Source organism: Pimephales promelas, chromosome 9 (genome assembly GCF_988280905.1).
Source record: "Pimephales promelas chromosome 9, fPimPro1.hap1.1, whole genome shotgun sequence".
Lineage (NCBI taxonomy): Eukaryota > Metazoa > Chordata > Actinopteri > Cypriniformes > Leuciscidae > Pimephales > Pimephales promelas.
In genome coordinates, this window is record NC_142777.1 from 26,343,085 (window position 1) to 26,361,789 (window position 18,705).

An 18,705-nucleotide genomic window follows, 5' to 3' on the forward strand; every position below is an offset into this window, starting at 1 on the left:
GATGGGGGAGGGAGAGATGAAGAGTAGAATAGAGTACTCACAGCTTTCTAGCTGCATGGTACAAGTCTGAATGTCCATTGGGAAATTCTTCAAGTCCATGGGACAAGACAGGATGAGTGTTAGCCTGAGACAGTGTGCAAAACAGGAAAGCAGATAGTGAGGAATAGTCAGTGGAAAGAGTGAAACCACAAAGGGCAGAGAGAGATCAAAAAATTGTTTGCAAGCAACAGGAGGAGAAGCAGAAGCAAAGAAGATAAGATTGTCATTTTGTTTCTTGGCCCTCATGTCTCTTTTTTTAGCAAATATCTGACCACTATTTTGCAATAGAATTAAAGTGAAAGAGGATGCTGCAAGCTTTAAAATTATATTTTACAAAAAAAAAAAAAAAGAAAGATTGAATATAGTGCATAAATTGTATGGACTACTTTGATGATACTTTATAATATTTAACCTCATTTAATCTGACCCCAATTAAAATTGCATCTATAAAACCACATTCTTCAAAATATCTTTGTTTGTGTTCCACAAAGGTTTGGAACAACATTAGTTTGACTTTTTTTTAATTTATGCATGGATAATTGTTGTAAATTATAATTTCAGAACACACCATTAATCAAAATCCCAGTTTATACTGTCTCCGTATGATTTCAGATCTATGGTCGTACACTTTTTCCCTTTGATTTGCGATTGTAAAGTGAATCTCTAAATGTGGTGTGAATTGCCCAGTTTTTATTACATGCCTTCTTTGTAAAAGCAAACTATCTTTTCTTTACTTCGTGTGGCTGTTAATATTCAAGTTTTAGCCATAAAGATAAGTTGCTGGTATTAGAAACTTTGGATAGAGGAAACAGTGTAATTACCTGCTGTAATGCAATGTCTCAGAGTAAGACAAAGTCACCAGTGCTTTTTTGAGGAGCCAATTTCTTTTGTGCTGTGATAACTCTAAATTCAAACCCCAAAATATCCACACTTACAAACTCTGATGTGGAGACCTTTTTAGGCTCTTTAACACATGATTTATTTCCTCCTTGCAGTTTCCAAAGCGGGACCAGGGCACGATTAATTGCGATCAGGGAAGGGCAGTATTTATGATGCATTTCAAATACGTATTTCTAATATAAATTTGTAATTTATATTGATGAAAATGGTATCCCCTAACCCTAACCCTAAAAAAAAAAAAAATACTTTGTGAGAAGTCTACCTGATGACATCATAAAAACGCGGCCTCTGATTGTGCCGACTCAGTAGTTTGCTCTTGTTGAGATCAGAACAGAAAAGGGAAGATGGTGATCAAGGTAAGAAGCATGCAGGCTGTCAGCTTTCCATAATTTTTTTTTGCATAAATTGGTATTATTCTTAACATTTTGCAACACAACTTTATTTGCTATGAATAAAGGTGCCTTCAGTTGTCTTCTTCTTATGAATGACTTGTTTGTCAATAGGGGCTTTCACACCGGAGGAACATTTTCATACTTCATAGACCTATTGGCGGAAGTAATCGGATTTTGGCGCTCCACACCACAGTAACTAATAATGAACTCCAAAAGAACTCCTTTTGGAGGAACTAATTTAGCTCTTACATTAAATCAGAGTAGGGTTTAAATCAACGCTATATGAAACTACAGCTGTTCTCATCCCAAGGCGTCATGTACTGACGCTTTTGACATTTCATCTACATCCAACGCACATGTCACCCTTAAGCATCAATATGAGACACAGATATAAATGCAGTCGCCTCAAAATTAAAACTCAATTTTGCAGTCGCCTACAAATTTCAGTTGCCTCAAAATTGCAATGTGCAAACAATGCACCTGAACACACCTCGTTTTCAGACAAGTACGCTCATGGGCAAACCAATGCATTTGCTATTTAAACAACGTAGTGCAGGATGTTAAAAATGATAATTGGATCAGGCTGGAACTAGCGAAAAACACTTGCGTTGCGCCCGTATGATAGGGCCCATTGAGTCGGTGTTGCTGATGCAAAGTAAGCCCTTCGCTACCAAACACCAAGTAACTAACTAAGGATACAATTACAGTATGTGTCATTAGAACTGTTAAACATTAAACTGTTGTTGGTTACTTTAACCTTCATCTGGAGATCACAGGGATATGTGAATAATTTATTTGTTGACTGGTTGCAGATGTCAGATTTATTGCATGACTCGGGCAGAAAAAAGCTGCTGCTATCAAGCATTGTTTACTTAATCAACCGTGTCAGTGTAATGGGGAATAGATCAAATAGGCCAATTCCATAGGAAATTTCATGCTCCCTTGTAAAAGTTTTTTTTTTTGTGGTATTTTTAAAATACAAAAATACAGTAGTTTATTTTGCATGGTGTGAAAGCTGTATTTTGTAGTTTATTTTGATACACTTAAAATTAAGGCATTTGTTTTGGAATTTTTTTGAATCCATTTTGATGTATCTTTGCCCAACCCACAAACACATCCATCATTAGAATCAACTTATTGACATTTTTTAGGGATGTTTCTTAGATGTTTTTAAAAAACAAAACAAAAATAGAAAGAGTACTTGGAATTGAGAGTCAAGCCTTTTTGTTTTGTTTTTTTTAGGCCACATAAAATCTCTCATATAACGTATTTTATATTTTCTGATTAATAATTGCTCAAACTCCAATGTGATCATTGTCCATTCCTATTTATTTTTGCCCAGCTCACTTCTTTAACATTTTGCAATAATATTTTAAAGCAAAACCATATCTCCCTTCATCACTAGTTCTAATTAATTCCTCTTTGTTCTCTGAAATATCTTTAGACTTCTTTGCTTACCTAATGCTGTAAAGCACATTCCCATTCTGAAATATCCTCAGCAGCTTGTTGTCTGTTGTGACTTCATGGAAGTTGGCACCTTTCTCATTTGCAAAGAACAAGTCGGGTTTCCATATGGAGTCCAACATAGAAGGGTCCAGGTCTAGAGATGCATCAGGATATTCACTATACGCAAGTCGAGGGTCATTCCACTGCTGGCGTAGAAAGACATTAAGCCTGTAATCCTGTAGGAAGAATAATAAATGTGTTGGGTCCTGAAATCTTCAGTTTCTGGACTTGTTAAATATTCATGTTCTTTTTAGACCTAATGTTCTTCTTTTAAATTGCAAACCTAACACAGACTAAATCAATTATGCCCTTGTCTTGCAGGTAAACAACATGTTCTCCCCTGACATTAATTTTTCTTGTACAGTAAGTCCTCCATTTCCAATAATCTAACCTCAGGTTAGCCGACTAGCAGACCGCTGACAATCTGTAACGGTCAACTGAAACATTCTGCTGACAAAGACACTTTTAAGCACAGGCTTTAGAGGATGGTTGTATCATCCCCCCTTAAGTTCCTGGTCGTTCTTTCAATTTCTCATTTTAATTGCATGGTGGACAGTTCATTATCAGCACATCAGCTGACCCACTGGACTCTAAACTTCTAAGTGATCTGCTCCTCGAGAAAGTCAGGCAAGCAACTAAAACTCGTCCAGCAGAAATATAATAGAAATATAATAGACGAGCATGCTGCCCAAAAGAATGAAGATAAAGAGAAGGTGTTCTGCTTTGCATTTCAGACAAGACTAGCTCAATCCTGAATATTTAATTTTGAACTAAATTTAACTAGTGTTGTTACATACCATAGTTGTCTCAGTAATGGATCCAAAGCTGTTGATGAAAATATTACAGGTGACATTTACTGGTGGTCCTGTTGAAATAGAGGAGAGAAGTTTCTTATGTTTAGACTTGAATATACTTTTGTCAATGTTTGGAGAGTGAATGAAAACTAGATAGGTGGGACTAGTAGAATTTAAAGTGATAGTTATCACAATAATCAAAATTTTCCCTATTTTTCTGCATATACTGAAATGATATGGTTACCAATCCTCCAAAAATGACTAAAAGCAACATCAAAGTGGTCCATGTGACTTGTGTGCTTAATATTAAGTCTTCAGAAAACATAATAGGTTTGTGGGAATTAAGATTGAAATTTACCTTAACGTGGAATATTAGAATGGAAATTAGAAATTAAAGACTAACTGAAATTAAAATAAGTACTAAAATTATAACAAAAACATAATGAAAAAAATGAAAAAGCTAAATAAACAAGCATATAACATAATTCATCAAAAAATAAATTATAATAAGAAGAACAGAAAGCCTTTCAAAGAGCATTTCCCAGTCTTTTAGTGTATAACACACAGTCAGGTCACTGGGTTCTATCTACTGTCACCTCATTTAAGTTCCCAGGAGCCACTGCTGTTAAGCTGCTACCAGTTTCACAGTAGGCTATGGTGCATATATCCCGACAAAAGCTTGTTTGTTTACGTTCTGTCACACCTTTGAAGTTGGGTCTGATGCGAGCGTCATAGCCGGAGGTTCTTCCCATCAGCTTGTCCAGAAAGTCCGATGGGGACATAGGCTTCGGGCCTGGCCTGCTGGAGGACTTTATCTCCTCTTTACAGGAGCCCAGTCTGCCAGAGATAGAAAAAACGAAGAGGAAGGAGTGTAGAAAAAAGCCAGAAAGAGAAAGGTGAGGTAAAGGACGATAGATGTAGTCAGTGATAGTGGCAGAGAAAAACGTGAATGAATCATTTTAATAGAACATTTGAAAAGACCAGCATGCATTTTCATGCTAGTCTAGCTGGTGAAAGTAGTAAAGCAGCATTCATATATATATATATATATATTTAAATATATATATATATATTCTGACCCGCAATACTGGTCTTTTCTGCAGGGAATACAGAGGCATAATGCATTAAACATACATTCTTCATGCTGTGTTTTTACAGAAGCCTGACACAGTGATCATGGCACAGAAAAACCAAACCCCCTAAATCCCTAGGCAGGGGGGAGGTATTGTGTCTGACAGACTGATGGCTCAATTGAAATGCTGTGAATGTCACAGTTAGGGGGAGATGACTTTGATTCCAGTTCCAGCGGGACTCAGTCTGTGCCTGGCAGACCTGCCAAGCTGGAGCAATTGGATCCCAGTGGCTGGAGCCCTGAATTTGACTGGATCTTTTTCTTTCTGGATGTTTCACTTCAGAAAAAGTGTTTTCTTCAGTTTTAAGCAGATTAGTCATGACCCCAGTCCCCAGCCCCTGAGAAAAAGGCCATCAGAATCTGTCTCTTAGTCTTGACGCCAAACTTTCTGATCAGTGACTTTTTCCTCAGTGTTTTCACCACAGAAAACTTTGAGTGAATTTTTTTTTTGTGGAAACTCCCATGTGAATCACTTTACTTGGATTGCATAATGTTTGGGGGGAAAAAAACAGTATAACAAGGCTGTCTTCTCCCCCAAAGGCCTGAGAGATACTGATCTCTCTTGGAGCGAGAAAAACCTCACAGACTCCAGGGCTTCCTAATCATCCAGCTCAGCTCTTGTTTATCCCAAAAATGCACGAAAGGCTGCTAAATGAATCACCCCCACCTTTTTAGTGTGGTCCAACCGCCTTAGAAAATCTGGCTTTTCGCTCACATTCCTACTTTTTTTCAGAAGATTTTCTGATCAGACTTTGGTAGAGCAAAGCATGCATTTTTAAAGAGTCGCAGGAGAGAGGAGGCAGCGATCAAGTTTGTTTTTTCGGCCTTGAGTGTCTGACTCACGTTTGCATCCAAGTACCATCAGCATCAAATTGTGTTTATAAACCTCACGGCCCTATGGCTGATATGCACAACTGTGCCAAATTCATATCTAAGTCTTTCTGAACTTGGGCAGCCTCATTTCATTGAGCTCTTTACAGATTTCCCTTTCTCACTCTTTATTTCACTAGGGGAGAGACCATATGTTTTACTTTCTCTCTTTCTCCCTTTTTCTCTGACTCACCTAAACAATAAATGTTCTTTATAACTGCAGAGTGTATTACGGACATTCCGATTACATTCTAATCCCCAGAAAATGGTTTATCTAATATTTGACTCAGGCACACAAAGAACAGCAATGGCAAGAAGCCATGTGTCACAGTCCTCCGTCTGCACCAGTCTGTCTTGTCTTCAGCACTACACTTCCCAGGATCCTCTCGTCACCCTATCCCGTGTTCACTCCCTCATCAGCCACCTGTTCCTCGTCATCGTCATCTGTTTCACCTGTCTTCACCTCATTATGTTTGATTCTTCTGTGTATTTAGTTCCTTCTGTTTTAGTCAGTCCTTGTCGGTCGATGTTGTATGTACCCGGAGATTCCCTGTCCTCCTACCTGTATTATTGATTAAAATAAGTATCTTCATGTTAATCCGGACTCCTCCTATTCCTTCTGCCTGCACCCCTGTACTCCACCGCCTCACACCGTGACAGATCGACCGACCTCCAAACATGGATTTACCAGCTGTACAGCTTCTCCTCCTGAAGCAGGAAGATCAATCCCTCGAGGCCCACACACAGAGGTATTTGGATTTGGTACCTCATGTTCACTATGATGATACCAGCCTCTGTGTGTTCTTCCGGGCAGGCTTAAATGCTGAAACCCAGGCACGCCTGCCCGGAGAGGGGCCTCGAGGGGACTTTGTGGCCTATGTGGAGTGGGTGCTGGTGTCATGTGGATCTCCCTTTACCATGTATGACGTCACCAGCCCCACTCCATCGCTCGAGTGCTCTTCACCGCTGGTTCCGTCCAGCCCTCCAGAGACTGTGTGCTTTTCATTGCTGGTTCCGTCCAGCCCTCCAGAGTCTGTATGCTCTTCACAGCTGGTTCCGTCCAGCCCTCCAGAGACTGTGTGCTCTTCATTGCTGGTTCCGTCCAGCCCTCCAGAGACTGTATGCTCTTCACTGCTGGTTCCGTCCAGCCCTCCAGAGACTGTATGCTCTTCACAGCTGGTTCCGTCCAGCCCTCCAGAGACTGTATGCTCTTCACAGCTGGTTCCGTCCAGCCCTCCAGAGACTGTATGCTCTTCACAGCTGGTTCCGTCCAGCCCTCCAGAGACTGTGTGCTTTTCATTGCTGGTTCCGTCCAGCCCTCCAGAGACTGTATGCTCTTCACTGCTGGTTCCGTCCAGCCCTCCAGAGACTGTATGCTCTTCACAGCTGGTTCCGTCCAGCCCTCCAGAGACTGTATGCTCTTCACAGCTGGTTCCGTCCAGCCCTCCAGAGACTGTATGCTCTTCACAGCTGGTTCCGTCCAGCCCTCCAGAGACTGTGTGCTTTTCATTGCTGGTTCCGTCCAGCCCTCCAGAGACTGTATGCTCTTCACTGCTGGTTCCGTCCAGCCCTCCAGAGACTGTATGCTCTTCACTGCTGGTTCCGTCCAGCCCTCCAGAGACTGTATGCTCTTCACTGCTGGTTCCGTCCAGCCCACCAGAGACTGTATGCTCTTCACTGCTGGTTCCGTCCAGCTCTCCAGAGACCGTCCAGCCTGCGCCAGAGATTGTCCAGCCAGCGCCAGAGACCGTCCAGCCTGCGCCAGAGACCGTCCAGCCTGCGCCAGAGACCGTCCAGCCTGCGCCAGAGACCGTCCAGCCAGCGCCGGAGACCGTCCAGCCAGCGCCGGAGACCGTCCAGCCAGCGCCTGAGACCGTCCAGCCAGCGCCGGAGACCGTCCAGCCAGCGCCGGAGACCGTCCAGCCAGCGCCGGAGACCGTCCAGCCAGCGCCGGAGACCGTCCAGCCAGCGCCAGAGACCGTCCAGCCAGCGCCAGAGACCGTCCAGCCAGCGCCAGAGACCGTCCAGCCAGCGCCGGAGACCGTCCAGCCAGCGCCGGAGACCGTCCAGCCTGCGCCAGAGACCGTCCAGCCAGCGCCAGAGACCGTCCAGCCGGCGCCAGAGACCAGGATCCCACCCAGCCTCCCTCACCCGCCTCCTCTCATCTGTCCTTGCTCTGCTCTCCTGCCCTTCAGCTCCCCTAAACCAGCCTGGTCCTTGGATCCCCGGTCTTCGCCTCACACCTCCTCCTCAGAGACACTTCCTCGGCCCTCTGTCCCATCAGCTCCCCCGTGGCTCCTACCTCCCTCAGCTCCTCCATGGCCCCTCAGTCCACCAGCTCGACCAGGCTCCCTCGACCCTCCGGACTCCCTTCGTTCCCTCGTCATCCTCCCTTCACCTTTGGACTTCCTTCCCTTTGCTCCGCACCGTCAGGTCACCCCCCCGGTTCTGTCGGACTCCTCACTCCCTCCAGTCACCCGTCAGCCCTCACTCCCTCTGGCCTCACCGTGTCCCTCTGTGCCCCTGTCGTCACTTCTGTCACCTGAGCCTACGGTGTCCCCATGGTCCCTCGGTCCCTCGTCAGCATCCGATGTCGTCTGTCCCTCTGCTTCACCCTGGTCTCCTCTACCATCTGCTCCGCCCCTGTCTGTCGGCCCCCTGGTGTTGTCAGCCCCGCTTCCATCGGCTCCACCAGGGGTCCTCCCTCCATCTGCTCCGCCCTGGTCTCGCCCTCCATCTGCTCCGCCTTGGTCTCGCCCTCAGCCTGCTCCGCCCTGGTCTCGCCCTCCATCTGCTCCGCCCTGGTCTCACCCTCCATCTGCTCCGCCCTGGCCACGCCCTCAGCCTGCTCCGCCCTGGCCACGCCCTCAGCCTGCTCCGCCCTGGCCACGTCCTCAGCCTGCTCCGCCCTGGCCACACCCCTCTCAGCCCCCAGTTCGTCCCCCCTCCTTCCTCTGTTCTGCGGCGTGAGGTCACGCCTCCCGGGAGGGGGGAGTTCTGTCACAGTCCTCCGTCTGCACCAGTCTGTCTTGTCTTCAGCACTACACTTCCCAGGATCCTCTCGTCACCCTATCCCGTGTTCACTCCCTCATCAGCCACCTGTTCCTCGTCATCGTCATCTGTTTCACCTGTCTTCACCTCATTATGTTTGATTCTTCTGTGTATTTAGTTCCTTCTGTTTTAGTCAGTCCTTGTCGGTCGATGTTGTATGTACCCGGAGATTCCCTGTCCTCCTACCTGTATTATTGATTAAAATAAGTATCTTCATGTTAATCCGGACTCCTCCTATTCCTTCTGCCTGCACCCCTGTACTCCACCGCCTCACACCGTGACACCATGGCAAAGGTCCAAGCGTGTGTTTGTTCTGGGTGTAATCCATGGTTTCTGTTGTTTTGGTTGTCTGGTATTAAAATATTTCAAAGAGAATACGCAGTCCCATTTGAAATGCACCAACTTGTCATTTCAGGCAAATGATTAGACTGTCTACATATTTACACTATCCATTTTGAAGATGTGGTGGGTGTATGTTGATGCACATTTTGTAGTACATATTCTCTATCTGTAATGACACACAATGACATTTTTTATATAATGTGGTAGAATCCATATCCATGCTTAAGGTCCTTGCACACGGAGTCCGAAATTGTCATATGCGTTTTTTTCCCCGTATTCGTCATTCGGTGGCTCTGACTTTTGGGTTTGCATTTGGGTACCAGTATTCAATTTGAAATGTAAAATGCAAAATGACAATGCAATATGTAATATGGCTATGGATTTCTGTATTTAAATTTACATTATCGTTATAATAGTTGAACCACATCTTACCCCACACTCTCTAATTATAATTTAGACTCTTTTATAGGCCTACAATAATTTTGCATTATCATTTTATCTGTATTTTAAGATGAACATAATGTTTCAATTGTTTTGTTATAATAATAGTCGTCTTTGTATGCACTATAATGATCTGAAAGACAAATAAATTATGACAGTTATCCCTTTAGTCTGCTTGAAATATTGAGACAAACTCAGATCTCCTTTAATACAATTTCTGGCAATTTGTGGCAGGAATGAACATATAGCTTCAGACGACATGCTCAGAGGGAATCATAAAACAGAAAAAAGTGTATTTGAGCGGTGTAATAAATCTGTTATATTAAGTTAGCAGGTCACATGTGATTACCTTCCATCTCTCACATAAGCAGTCTATCAACAGTGTTCAATTAAAAAGTCATTAATTAACTTCTATGATTGACCTACAGCCCTGTGAAACTCTAATTGTCTGGAGGTTTTACTGCACTGATTATAGAGATACACAGTTCCTGTGTGTTAAATCTCACATAGTTACTGTCTGTTACAATATTTCTTTTCATTTTTGTCACGATTATGTGGAAAGATTCATGACTGGATTTGAATCCCCCCTCCTCTGAGTTCTTAGTCATCAAAAATGGTTTCAGATTGTGAATACATTAGCATAATGTATCATAGCATGCTTAATTTTTCAACGACAACGCAGAAAAGTTTAGAAGGGGGGTACAATTAAAGATTAGAATAAAATTCCCCTCTCTGAACTTTTCAGGGAGCTAAGAAATAACTGTGGGGGGTGTTCTAAGTTTGTTTCATGCTGGGATGTTGTCTTCAGTTGGGTGATGACCAAAACATTTTTTAATGTAAGCCTTGAAAGATCGCTGACCCCTGCATCACCCTGTCATTAATTTATAATAACTGCCTTTACCCATTGCTCACTTCACAGTATCTCAGATCTGTTCCCATAAGACAGAACTGTACCAGCGCCGCAATCCAGTCACGTAACTGTGCGAACATGAGGGCTACTCATCAAAGTGTGAGTGTTCCTGAGGCGTGGAAATGATGGGATACAGTGAAAGGGAGTCGCTTAGGGTATTCCCAGGAGGGCAGCTGATAAACACAGATCCACTGTGGTAGAGATGAAATGAGGAGCTAGAAACTCCAAGACAATTTCTCTATCAGCCTGACCCAAAAAAAGAGAGAAAAGAAATAAAAAAGCTCAGCTCAAAATGAAGGAAGAGAAAAACAGTAATTAACTGAACTTTATGTGAAGTGTTTGCCTCTTGTCTGACAGGAGCAGTATCTGTCGGCCTGGTCAAAACAAAGGCCATTGGGGTTGCTGATAATGGCTCCACAGGAAGCTTTACAGGGGTACCAGAGGCCGGTTTCTTGAATCATTGAGATGCAAGAAAGGGACTTTTAATGAGCCTGACCTTTCAGGGCCCGATACCTCTGTCTAATCCCTGAGTCCCCGTCTGAGGAAAAACAAGAATATTTAACACTCCTTCAACACTAGCTCAGATATTTTCTCATGTTTTATCACAAACTTGAGATTAATCATTGTGATGATACAGTCGTCTTAGACATCATAGTTTATTATGATTTTCCGTTGAGTTTTATTTGGTTGTAATTTCATGTGCCCCAGTTTTGTTTGTTGAGGTCATGATTTAGCTTATAACAAAACATAATTAAGATTTCAAATATAATTAACAATACTCGGCCATATCTCACATAATACTTAATAAAATGTTTTATGTTGTTGACGAAACTGTAATTCAATAAAATTTCAAATTCTGTTTATTTTTATTTGTTACACTACTGTTACATGTCTATTGGAGTATGTTTTAAATCACATCTAGGTACACTTCAAATGTGCTTAGTATTAGCTCTCATATTTTTATGGAGGTTAATTATGACAGGAAAGATTTAGCCTCTCTACATGTTATATTCTTCCACAGTCTGCCAACTCTTCTAAAGGAAAGTAAATCTGGATAGATTTTAGCCCAGTCAGCTGTAATATTATCAGACAGACCTTGGGGCAACATGCTGGAATGAGAGGCTTCATAAGAGGTCTGACTTTGCTGATACTCATGATTTGAGTGATTCTGTTCTTCACAGTAAGTACAGAGCCGCATGTAACCCTCAGCAAGTGATAGTTTCCCTCATGGGCTCTGTAACCACAATTACGGATGTACGGATAATATTAATATTGTCAGGCAGAGTTAAATTTTCATTTTTTGAGTGAACTATCCCTTTAAGACTCATTTTATATAAACACACTCACAATCCACTGATATTCATTGAAAGATTCATTGACCATCATTTATAGATGTCAAAACAAACTTTAAACCTTTAGGCAACAGCAACAGTTTCATATTTAAAGAAATAAACATCATAACATAAATACATCATGGTCAGACCAAAGGGCCAAAACAATCTCTTAAAGATTCTAGGGCCCTAATGACTTTCACCTCAGTATTTTCAAACTAGTAGGACATGGCAAAAGAGAAACTTTAACAAAGGTAATATGTAGTTAACTTCTTGACAAAATGTTTGTGTTTGGATGCTAGTTTTAACTAGCTTTATCCAATCCAGTACTAACATTGAGGGAAGCAGATCACAGTACCAGCCTAGATTCAATTAGTCTCTGCATACACTTTGCAAATGGCTTGCAAACATATGCTGCTAATTGCTTTTCATTTGGGAGCCAGTGTTTAGAAAATATGCATTTTATAATGTGGCCACTTTTTACCAAAGGCAGTGGAAATTATGGTCATTAGACATCCTTGAATGGATTTCCAGGTTTTTAGACCTATTAATTTTTAGTCCACTTTGTCGCCATCTCTGTTCAAAATCTGCAATTGCAGTCATTTGCGGAATAATCCGTAGCTTTTGGGGGAGGTTAAATATTATCCAAAAATACATATTTGAGAAAATAACCAGCCAGTGTTCAAAACTAACTGCTTGCCTTAGCTGGATTCAAAGTGGTAAGCTTGTAATAGTGTTTTTAATTCCAGTGGTACTGGTGGATTTCCGCGAGAGATTCGAGCATGTCTTTGCGTTATTACGTCACATCTGTACACATAAAGAAGAGTCTCGGCTAGTAGGCTATATTGTGAGAGGATGTTGGAGGTGGAGATTTGTGGCCTCTTCTCACTGCACTTGATATAATTAAGATTATCAATTTGATGGCAGATCCAGAAGGTTGAAACGACAATCACCAGTGACAACTGACTCACCCGCAGTAAAATGCAAAAGACTTCGTTCTGAGTTCGGAGTGGCTACAGAAAAAGAGACTGCAACTGGACCCATCCGAAAACAACGATACATATCGAAAGGACATTACATGTACGCAATGCTAACGTTGTTAACATTAACAATTAGAGAACAAAGTAGAATTTGTATGGTTTTGCGTGATATGATAACTTATAAGTGATTGTTAGATTTAATTACCGCGATTTACTGCAATGTCAGAACCAGAACAAAATGTTTGTGGATGTTTCTTACTAGTTCAGATTATATTTCTTCGGTGAAAATTCTTATGTTGGTCATACTTCCAAAAATAATCATCTGTGAATGCCAGTATCCACACCGGCACGGTGACTGACAGCCTCACAGTCCCCTCAAACATTGTGTTCATCCACGCTGTGGCGTGTCGAGGGTGTTGAAGTAAATTCACGTAAGGTTGATAATTCTGCAATTGCAAATTTCGAACAGAGATGGCGACAAAGAGGAAAAACTACAGACTGCAGCTTTAAATTAAAATGGAATTTACGCCATTGTCAGTTTTTGGCCCATCCCTTGTCTCAATTCACTGTCATTAAAAACTGTTGATTTCAGTCAATCTATTCTATTTGATATTCCCACGGAAGTTACTTTTGTTTTTCATGGTTTCCTTTTGATCAACAGCATCATTGAGAGAATATCCAGAGGTGCATTTTTCCAAGGTGCATTTGTCTTGGCTGATGTCATCTAGGCCCCTTCTGTGGTAATGTTCCTGTGTCCATGGAGACACAGGAGGATATTATGGTGGTATGTGGACTCTATCACCCACTGCCCTTAAGCACTGCCTGGACAGATGCTGTAGTAGAAAAACATGTTTGTAATCTGACATGACTCACACATTACAGGTCAAAGCTGCCCTTTTGTGAACAGAAGTGAAAAAAAGCTCTAGAATAAACCTTATTTGTCAGTGATACTCTCATCACAGAAATGTCTTTCAAGCCTTCAATGTGATATTTTTACTAGACTGACATTTAGGTATAAACTAGCAAAAACAATTCAACGTAGAAGAGATGGACCCTGCGGAAATCAGAGTGCTAAAAATGGTGGATGTAGCCTACTAATGGAATTCGCTTCGTCACGATAGACCCTATTTTAACGATTTAAACGCATGGTCTAAAGAGCACGGCGCAAGTGCAGTTAGGGCGTGTCCGAATCCACTTGTGCTAGTTTTACGACGGGAAAAAATGGTCGGCGCACACAGTGCATGGTCTAAAAGGGATGTCCCTATTCTCTTAATAATTAATGGGCGTGTTTTGGGATTTATGTGCAATTAACCAATCAGAGTATCCTCTCCCTTTCCCTTTAAATGCCAGTTGAGCTCACGCCATGGCGGAATCGCTATTTACATGGCGGAATTTGAAAGTGGAAAGACTGAATGCGTCTCCAGAGAGCAAACGGTGTGCTCGCGCATCAGATAAAAGTGCACAAGCAGACCATCTATGGGGCAAGCCGGATTCCACCTTATCTTTATGTATGCAATAATAATCTTTTACATTGTAATCCTTTCATTTTTAGTATTCGGCATATTTGTGTGAACTGAAACTAGCTAAACTGTCGGACTGAAACTAGCTAAAAACACTTGAGTCGCTCTTGGTGCTGCATTGCGTTGGGTCTAAATTAGGGCCCTGTGGTTACTTGCACCATCATAATGCGATTAAAATTAGATTTAGATAATATTGCGATAAACTTGACCTGTTGTGAACCTCATCAAATTAATGCAATTAAGCTCATGATCATAATAACCATAATTGTAGTAAAATATATGGCATAAACAGGCATGTAAACACCTTAATGGCATTTATTCCACTCTGGCCAAAGTGCTCATGGCTCACGCTTTCATGGGCAGATAGCGGTAAAGAAGACTTTTTTAAAGGGGTGCTAAAGAAACTGAGGTTATTTTGACAATGTTGCGTGACATGAATATAATGCAGTATATTGATGGTTGAAAACATCAAAATGAAGACATTTGTTGGCACATCACTGAAAAAAATTCCAGTGCGTTCATAGAAATGTTTTTCATTAGATCTAAGAGAAGATTAAAATAGTGGCCAGTAACACTTAGTGTTTGAGAATTCATCATTTGTGCAGTTCATTGGGGTATGTGAATAATGTCAGAAAAAATAACCGCGATTCTTTGTGAATAATCAGAATAAAGAAAATTGCATGTAAATGGGACTAAAAAGGTAGCTTGTGTCATGTAATCATCTTCCTGCGATTAAGTCCCTTACTCTGATTATTGGAAATAATCACATTATCTGTACACATTGCACTTTTTTTTTCATTGATCTGTGTTTAGAGTGGAGCTTGAAAGCTCTAAAATCAGTAGTGTTGCTTCACCGCTCTTTCCAAAGCAGGCTTACTTCACGTTGTTTACAAATCCTGCATCATTATTAGTGTCTGTAAAAAACTCATTGTTTGAAACTAGATCTATATGTTATGGTGGCAACTCAGTAAAAGTGTATATCTCACTGGCTTATTGCAAGTATAAAACTCAGTTTATACTTTATACTTTATTAAATGTAGAGATCAGCGGAAACTCACCATAACCCACAGATTACACATTTGAATTCATAAAGCAATCTTTAATCTTGGGAGAGGCTGGGTCTGACATCTCAGAAGACCCATTAGATTAGATCATGTTTCAATGCTAAATGTATTCTCTGTTGCTGAAAACCTTGAGAAATGGCTTTAATGCCATCTTATTTTTAATCTGATCTTCCTCTTTGCCTGTAGCCACAGTTTCCCCTGACTCTCAGTTAGTTTAAACTGTTAGTTTATGCCATAATTAAGACAGTAAAGCTATTTTTGTGAAATGTATGCTAATTTACAGGGAAACTTGATACTAAGCAAGCAGTTTTTCCCCCCAATTTAATCACTTCTCCCTGCCTGCTGTATAGCCTTTTCTTTTCGATCACAGAATGAATTAATTGAATGATAAATGTGAAGTTGAAAGGACATTTCATCTTCTAGCAACTACGTTTTCAAAAACAATTTGACATAATTGGCGATACAGTATTCACTGTGCAGAGAAAAAAAGTCATTAGTGTTGCTTGGTTATATAAACCCCTAAAGTATCAATTAATAGAATGGTGTTTGTCGTGAAAGTGATTTCTTTGAAAACCACAGAGTTTTCTATTCATCAAGGCTGCCTTTCCAGTTTAATTTGTAGACAGTCAAACGAATATACATGAATTCCATCACCATTATTAAAGTGAGATGTAAAAGAAAGTTTCTCAATATCTACTATGTCCTCTCATCCTTCATCTTAATCCCTCACAGACTTTGGTTTAATGTGGATTGTCTGTTGTCAGTCTGTAAGACAACTTCTCTGATTACTTGTCTGATGGTGCCCAGGGCTCTGACAGAGAGCTCTGATGGGTATTTTTGTGATGTGATCGACTCGGTCAAAGCAATAAGCAGCAAAGCCTATCAGATTCATCCTCCCAAGAGGTTGTCCAACAGGCCCATCTCTCTCAGCAGAGACCATGAATGGCATTTCAGCATCGTCAGACTGCCATTCAGTGTTTTAGACATTTTCTCTTTTTTTGGAGTGTTCACTAAAGGGGTGGTATAATAATTTTAACAATATGTAAAATATTTAATCAGAGTGTGTATGTGAAGTTTTAGCTCCAAATACCCCACAGATATTTTTTATTACAGCATGTAAAAATTGTCCCTATTTGAGGGTCAGTAAAAACACGTTGTTTCGTGTGTGGCAATTTAAATGCAAATGAGCTTCTGCTCCCAGTACAGAGGGCGGAGCTTGTGTGTGTTAGCAGCTCTGATTACGCAGACAAACACTAAAATGTCAGAACTTGTTCTGCCTTTTATGTTTAATAAACTGGAGTTGGACAATGAAGAAGTGACAACATGTAGAATGCAACAGGACATTTTTGAATGGTTAGTTCATGAATTTATATTGATGATGTAGAGTTAACTATCTTAACTACTAACAACTAGCATTTTCTGTCATGATAATCAATAAATCGCTCATGTGGAAACAGTTATAATTTGCCTACAGAGTGACATGCTATTGCATTTGTCACGTTCTGTATTGCATGTGAAAAGAAAGATGCGACAGATTGAGCAGACTCACAAATGTGCTTGCCCACAACAACTCTTCCTCTTCTCAACATAGACTGTGTGTTTCCAGGGGCGGGGTTTATGTACATTTTAGGGGGTTAGTGATGTCACTAACCCAGGAGGAATGTTGTGTATTCCCTACCAGCTGTTTGTTGTAGTCCTTTAAACACGATTTCTTTGAAAGCAAATATCTTCCTTTGCTTTGAACTTTGAGCGGTGTAACTCTGCAGATGTTGTTTACGCTCAAACATTAAAATGAAAAATTCTGAAAATTCTGTCAGTATTTACTCACCCTCCTGTTTTTCCAACCCCGTAAGACCTTCGTTCGTCTTCGGAACACAAATGAAGATATTTTTGATGAAATCTGAGAGCTGGATCACTCCTACATACTAGTATAGGCTTCTTGAGGAATTGAAACTTGCTGGCCTCGAAAAGTTATTAAAGACATTGTTAAAATAGTCCAAGTGACTTCAGTGGCTCAATCTTAACTTTATCAAGCGATGAGAATACTTTTTGTGCACAAAAACAAACAAAAATAATGACTATTTCAACTATTCACTTCCTTCTCGTGTAGAGCTACGTTACACGTAGGCTCACTATTGGCCGACACTGGTCATGTGATGTACAACAACAGATCACACGCTGTTAAACAAGTAAACTGACTCTAGGCAGAGAGAGAAGTAAATTAATAGTTGAAATAAAGTCGTTATTTTTGTAGTTGTTGTTTTTTGCGCACAAATCGCTTGATAAAGTTAAGATTGAGCCACTGAAGTCACTTGGACTATTTTAACGATGTCTTTAATAACTTTTCGAGGCCAGCAAGTTTCAATCCCTCAAAAAGCCTATGGACTAGTATGCAGCAGTGATCCAGCTCTCAGATTTCATCAAAAATATCTTAATTTGTGTTCCGAAGATGAACGAAGGTCTTACGGGTGGGGGGTGAGGGTGAGTAAATACTGACAGAAATGTCATTTTTGGGTGAACTAATCCTTTAACATTACACACTAACTAAAGTAAGAAAAGTGAAAATAATCATAATCAACCACCACTTTAAAGTTTGTGTGTGTGTGTGTGTGTGTGTTAACTAATGCTTTTGTAAATACGTAAATCAAACCCTGCTGAAAAGACCAGCACCTCTGTTGCAAAACCTAATTAGCTGCCTTTCTGCCTACTGCAAATTATCATCTATTGATACTTTTCAATACGGAGTAATTTAGGTATGCTCAAGTTGTTACTTTTTTTGACACCTCATCTGTAATCTTGGATTTTTTTTCCAACCTTAAATGAGAAAATCAAGCGTTTTTCTTCTCAGTGAAATTACCGTATTTGAAAATGCTTTTGTAAAAGATATCTTATGCTCAGCAAAGCTGCATTTATTCCATCAAAAAATAATAAAATCAGTAATAGTGCGAGATAATGTTTTTGTGTAATTATTTGAAATTGATGATCCTTCAGAAATAATTTTAATATGCTGTTTTGGTGTTCAGGAACATTTACTTTAACATTTTTTTTTTCATGATTTTTTTTATGAATATAAATTTCACAAGAGCAGAAATTTATATTAAATAAAAAATCTTCAGTATGTAAAAGTCTTTATTGTCAATCAATATTGATCAATTTGATGCATTCATTTCTTTAAAAAATCCTAATCCAGAGTCTGTCATAAATTGGAATAAAGATTTTGTCTGAAATGCCATTTTTGAGACCTTAATGTAAACTCACTGCTCCACTGTGTCCAAGGCAAAGGTGTCATCACCGCAGAGAAGAAAAATTTGGTTCTGGCAGAAGAGCGCTGCCACGTTTTTTCTCTGTATCCCCATTTATGTTAATGAAATGAGAGTTCAGAAAAATTGGGCTGGAATTCAGGTATGACAGAGAAATGAAGACCAGGAAATGG

General features: G+C 40.7%; 1 protein-coding gene across 2 annotated transcripts in view; it reads right to left on the bottom strand.

Moving 5' to 3' along the window:
• The window catches only part of glra4a (glycine receptor, alpha 4a), a 50,650-nt gene that overhangs the window by 13,045 nt on the left and 18,900 nt on the right, over positions 1–18,705 (bottom strand). For both annotated transcript variants that reach the window (XM_039655196.2, XM_039655197.2), the window contains exons 2-5: positions 4,335–4,468; positions 3,635–3,702; positions 2,790–3,013; positions 42–124 (exon numbers count right to left, since the gene is read on the bottom strand). In XM_039655196.2, the coding sequence (XP_039511130.1) occupies positions 42–124; positions 2,790–3,013; positions 3,635–3,702; positions 4,335–4,468 (509 nt within the window). The remainder of the gene's footprint in view (positions 1–41; positions 125–2,789; positions 3,014–3,634; positions 3,703–4,334; positions 4,469–18,705) is intronic.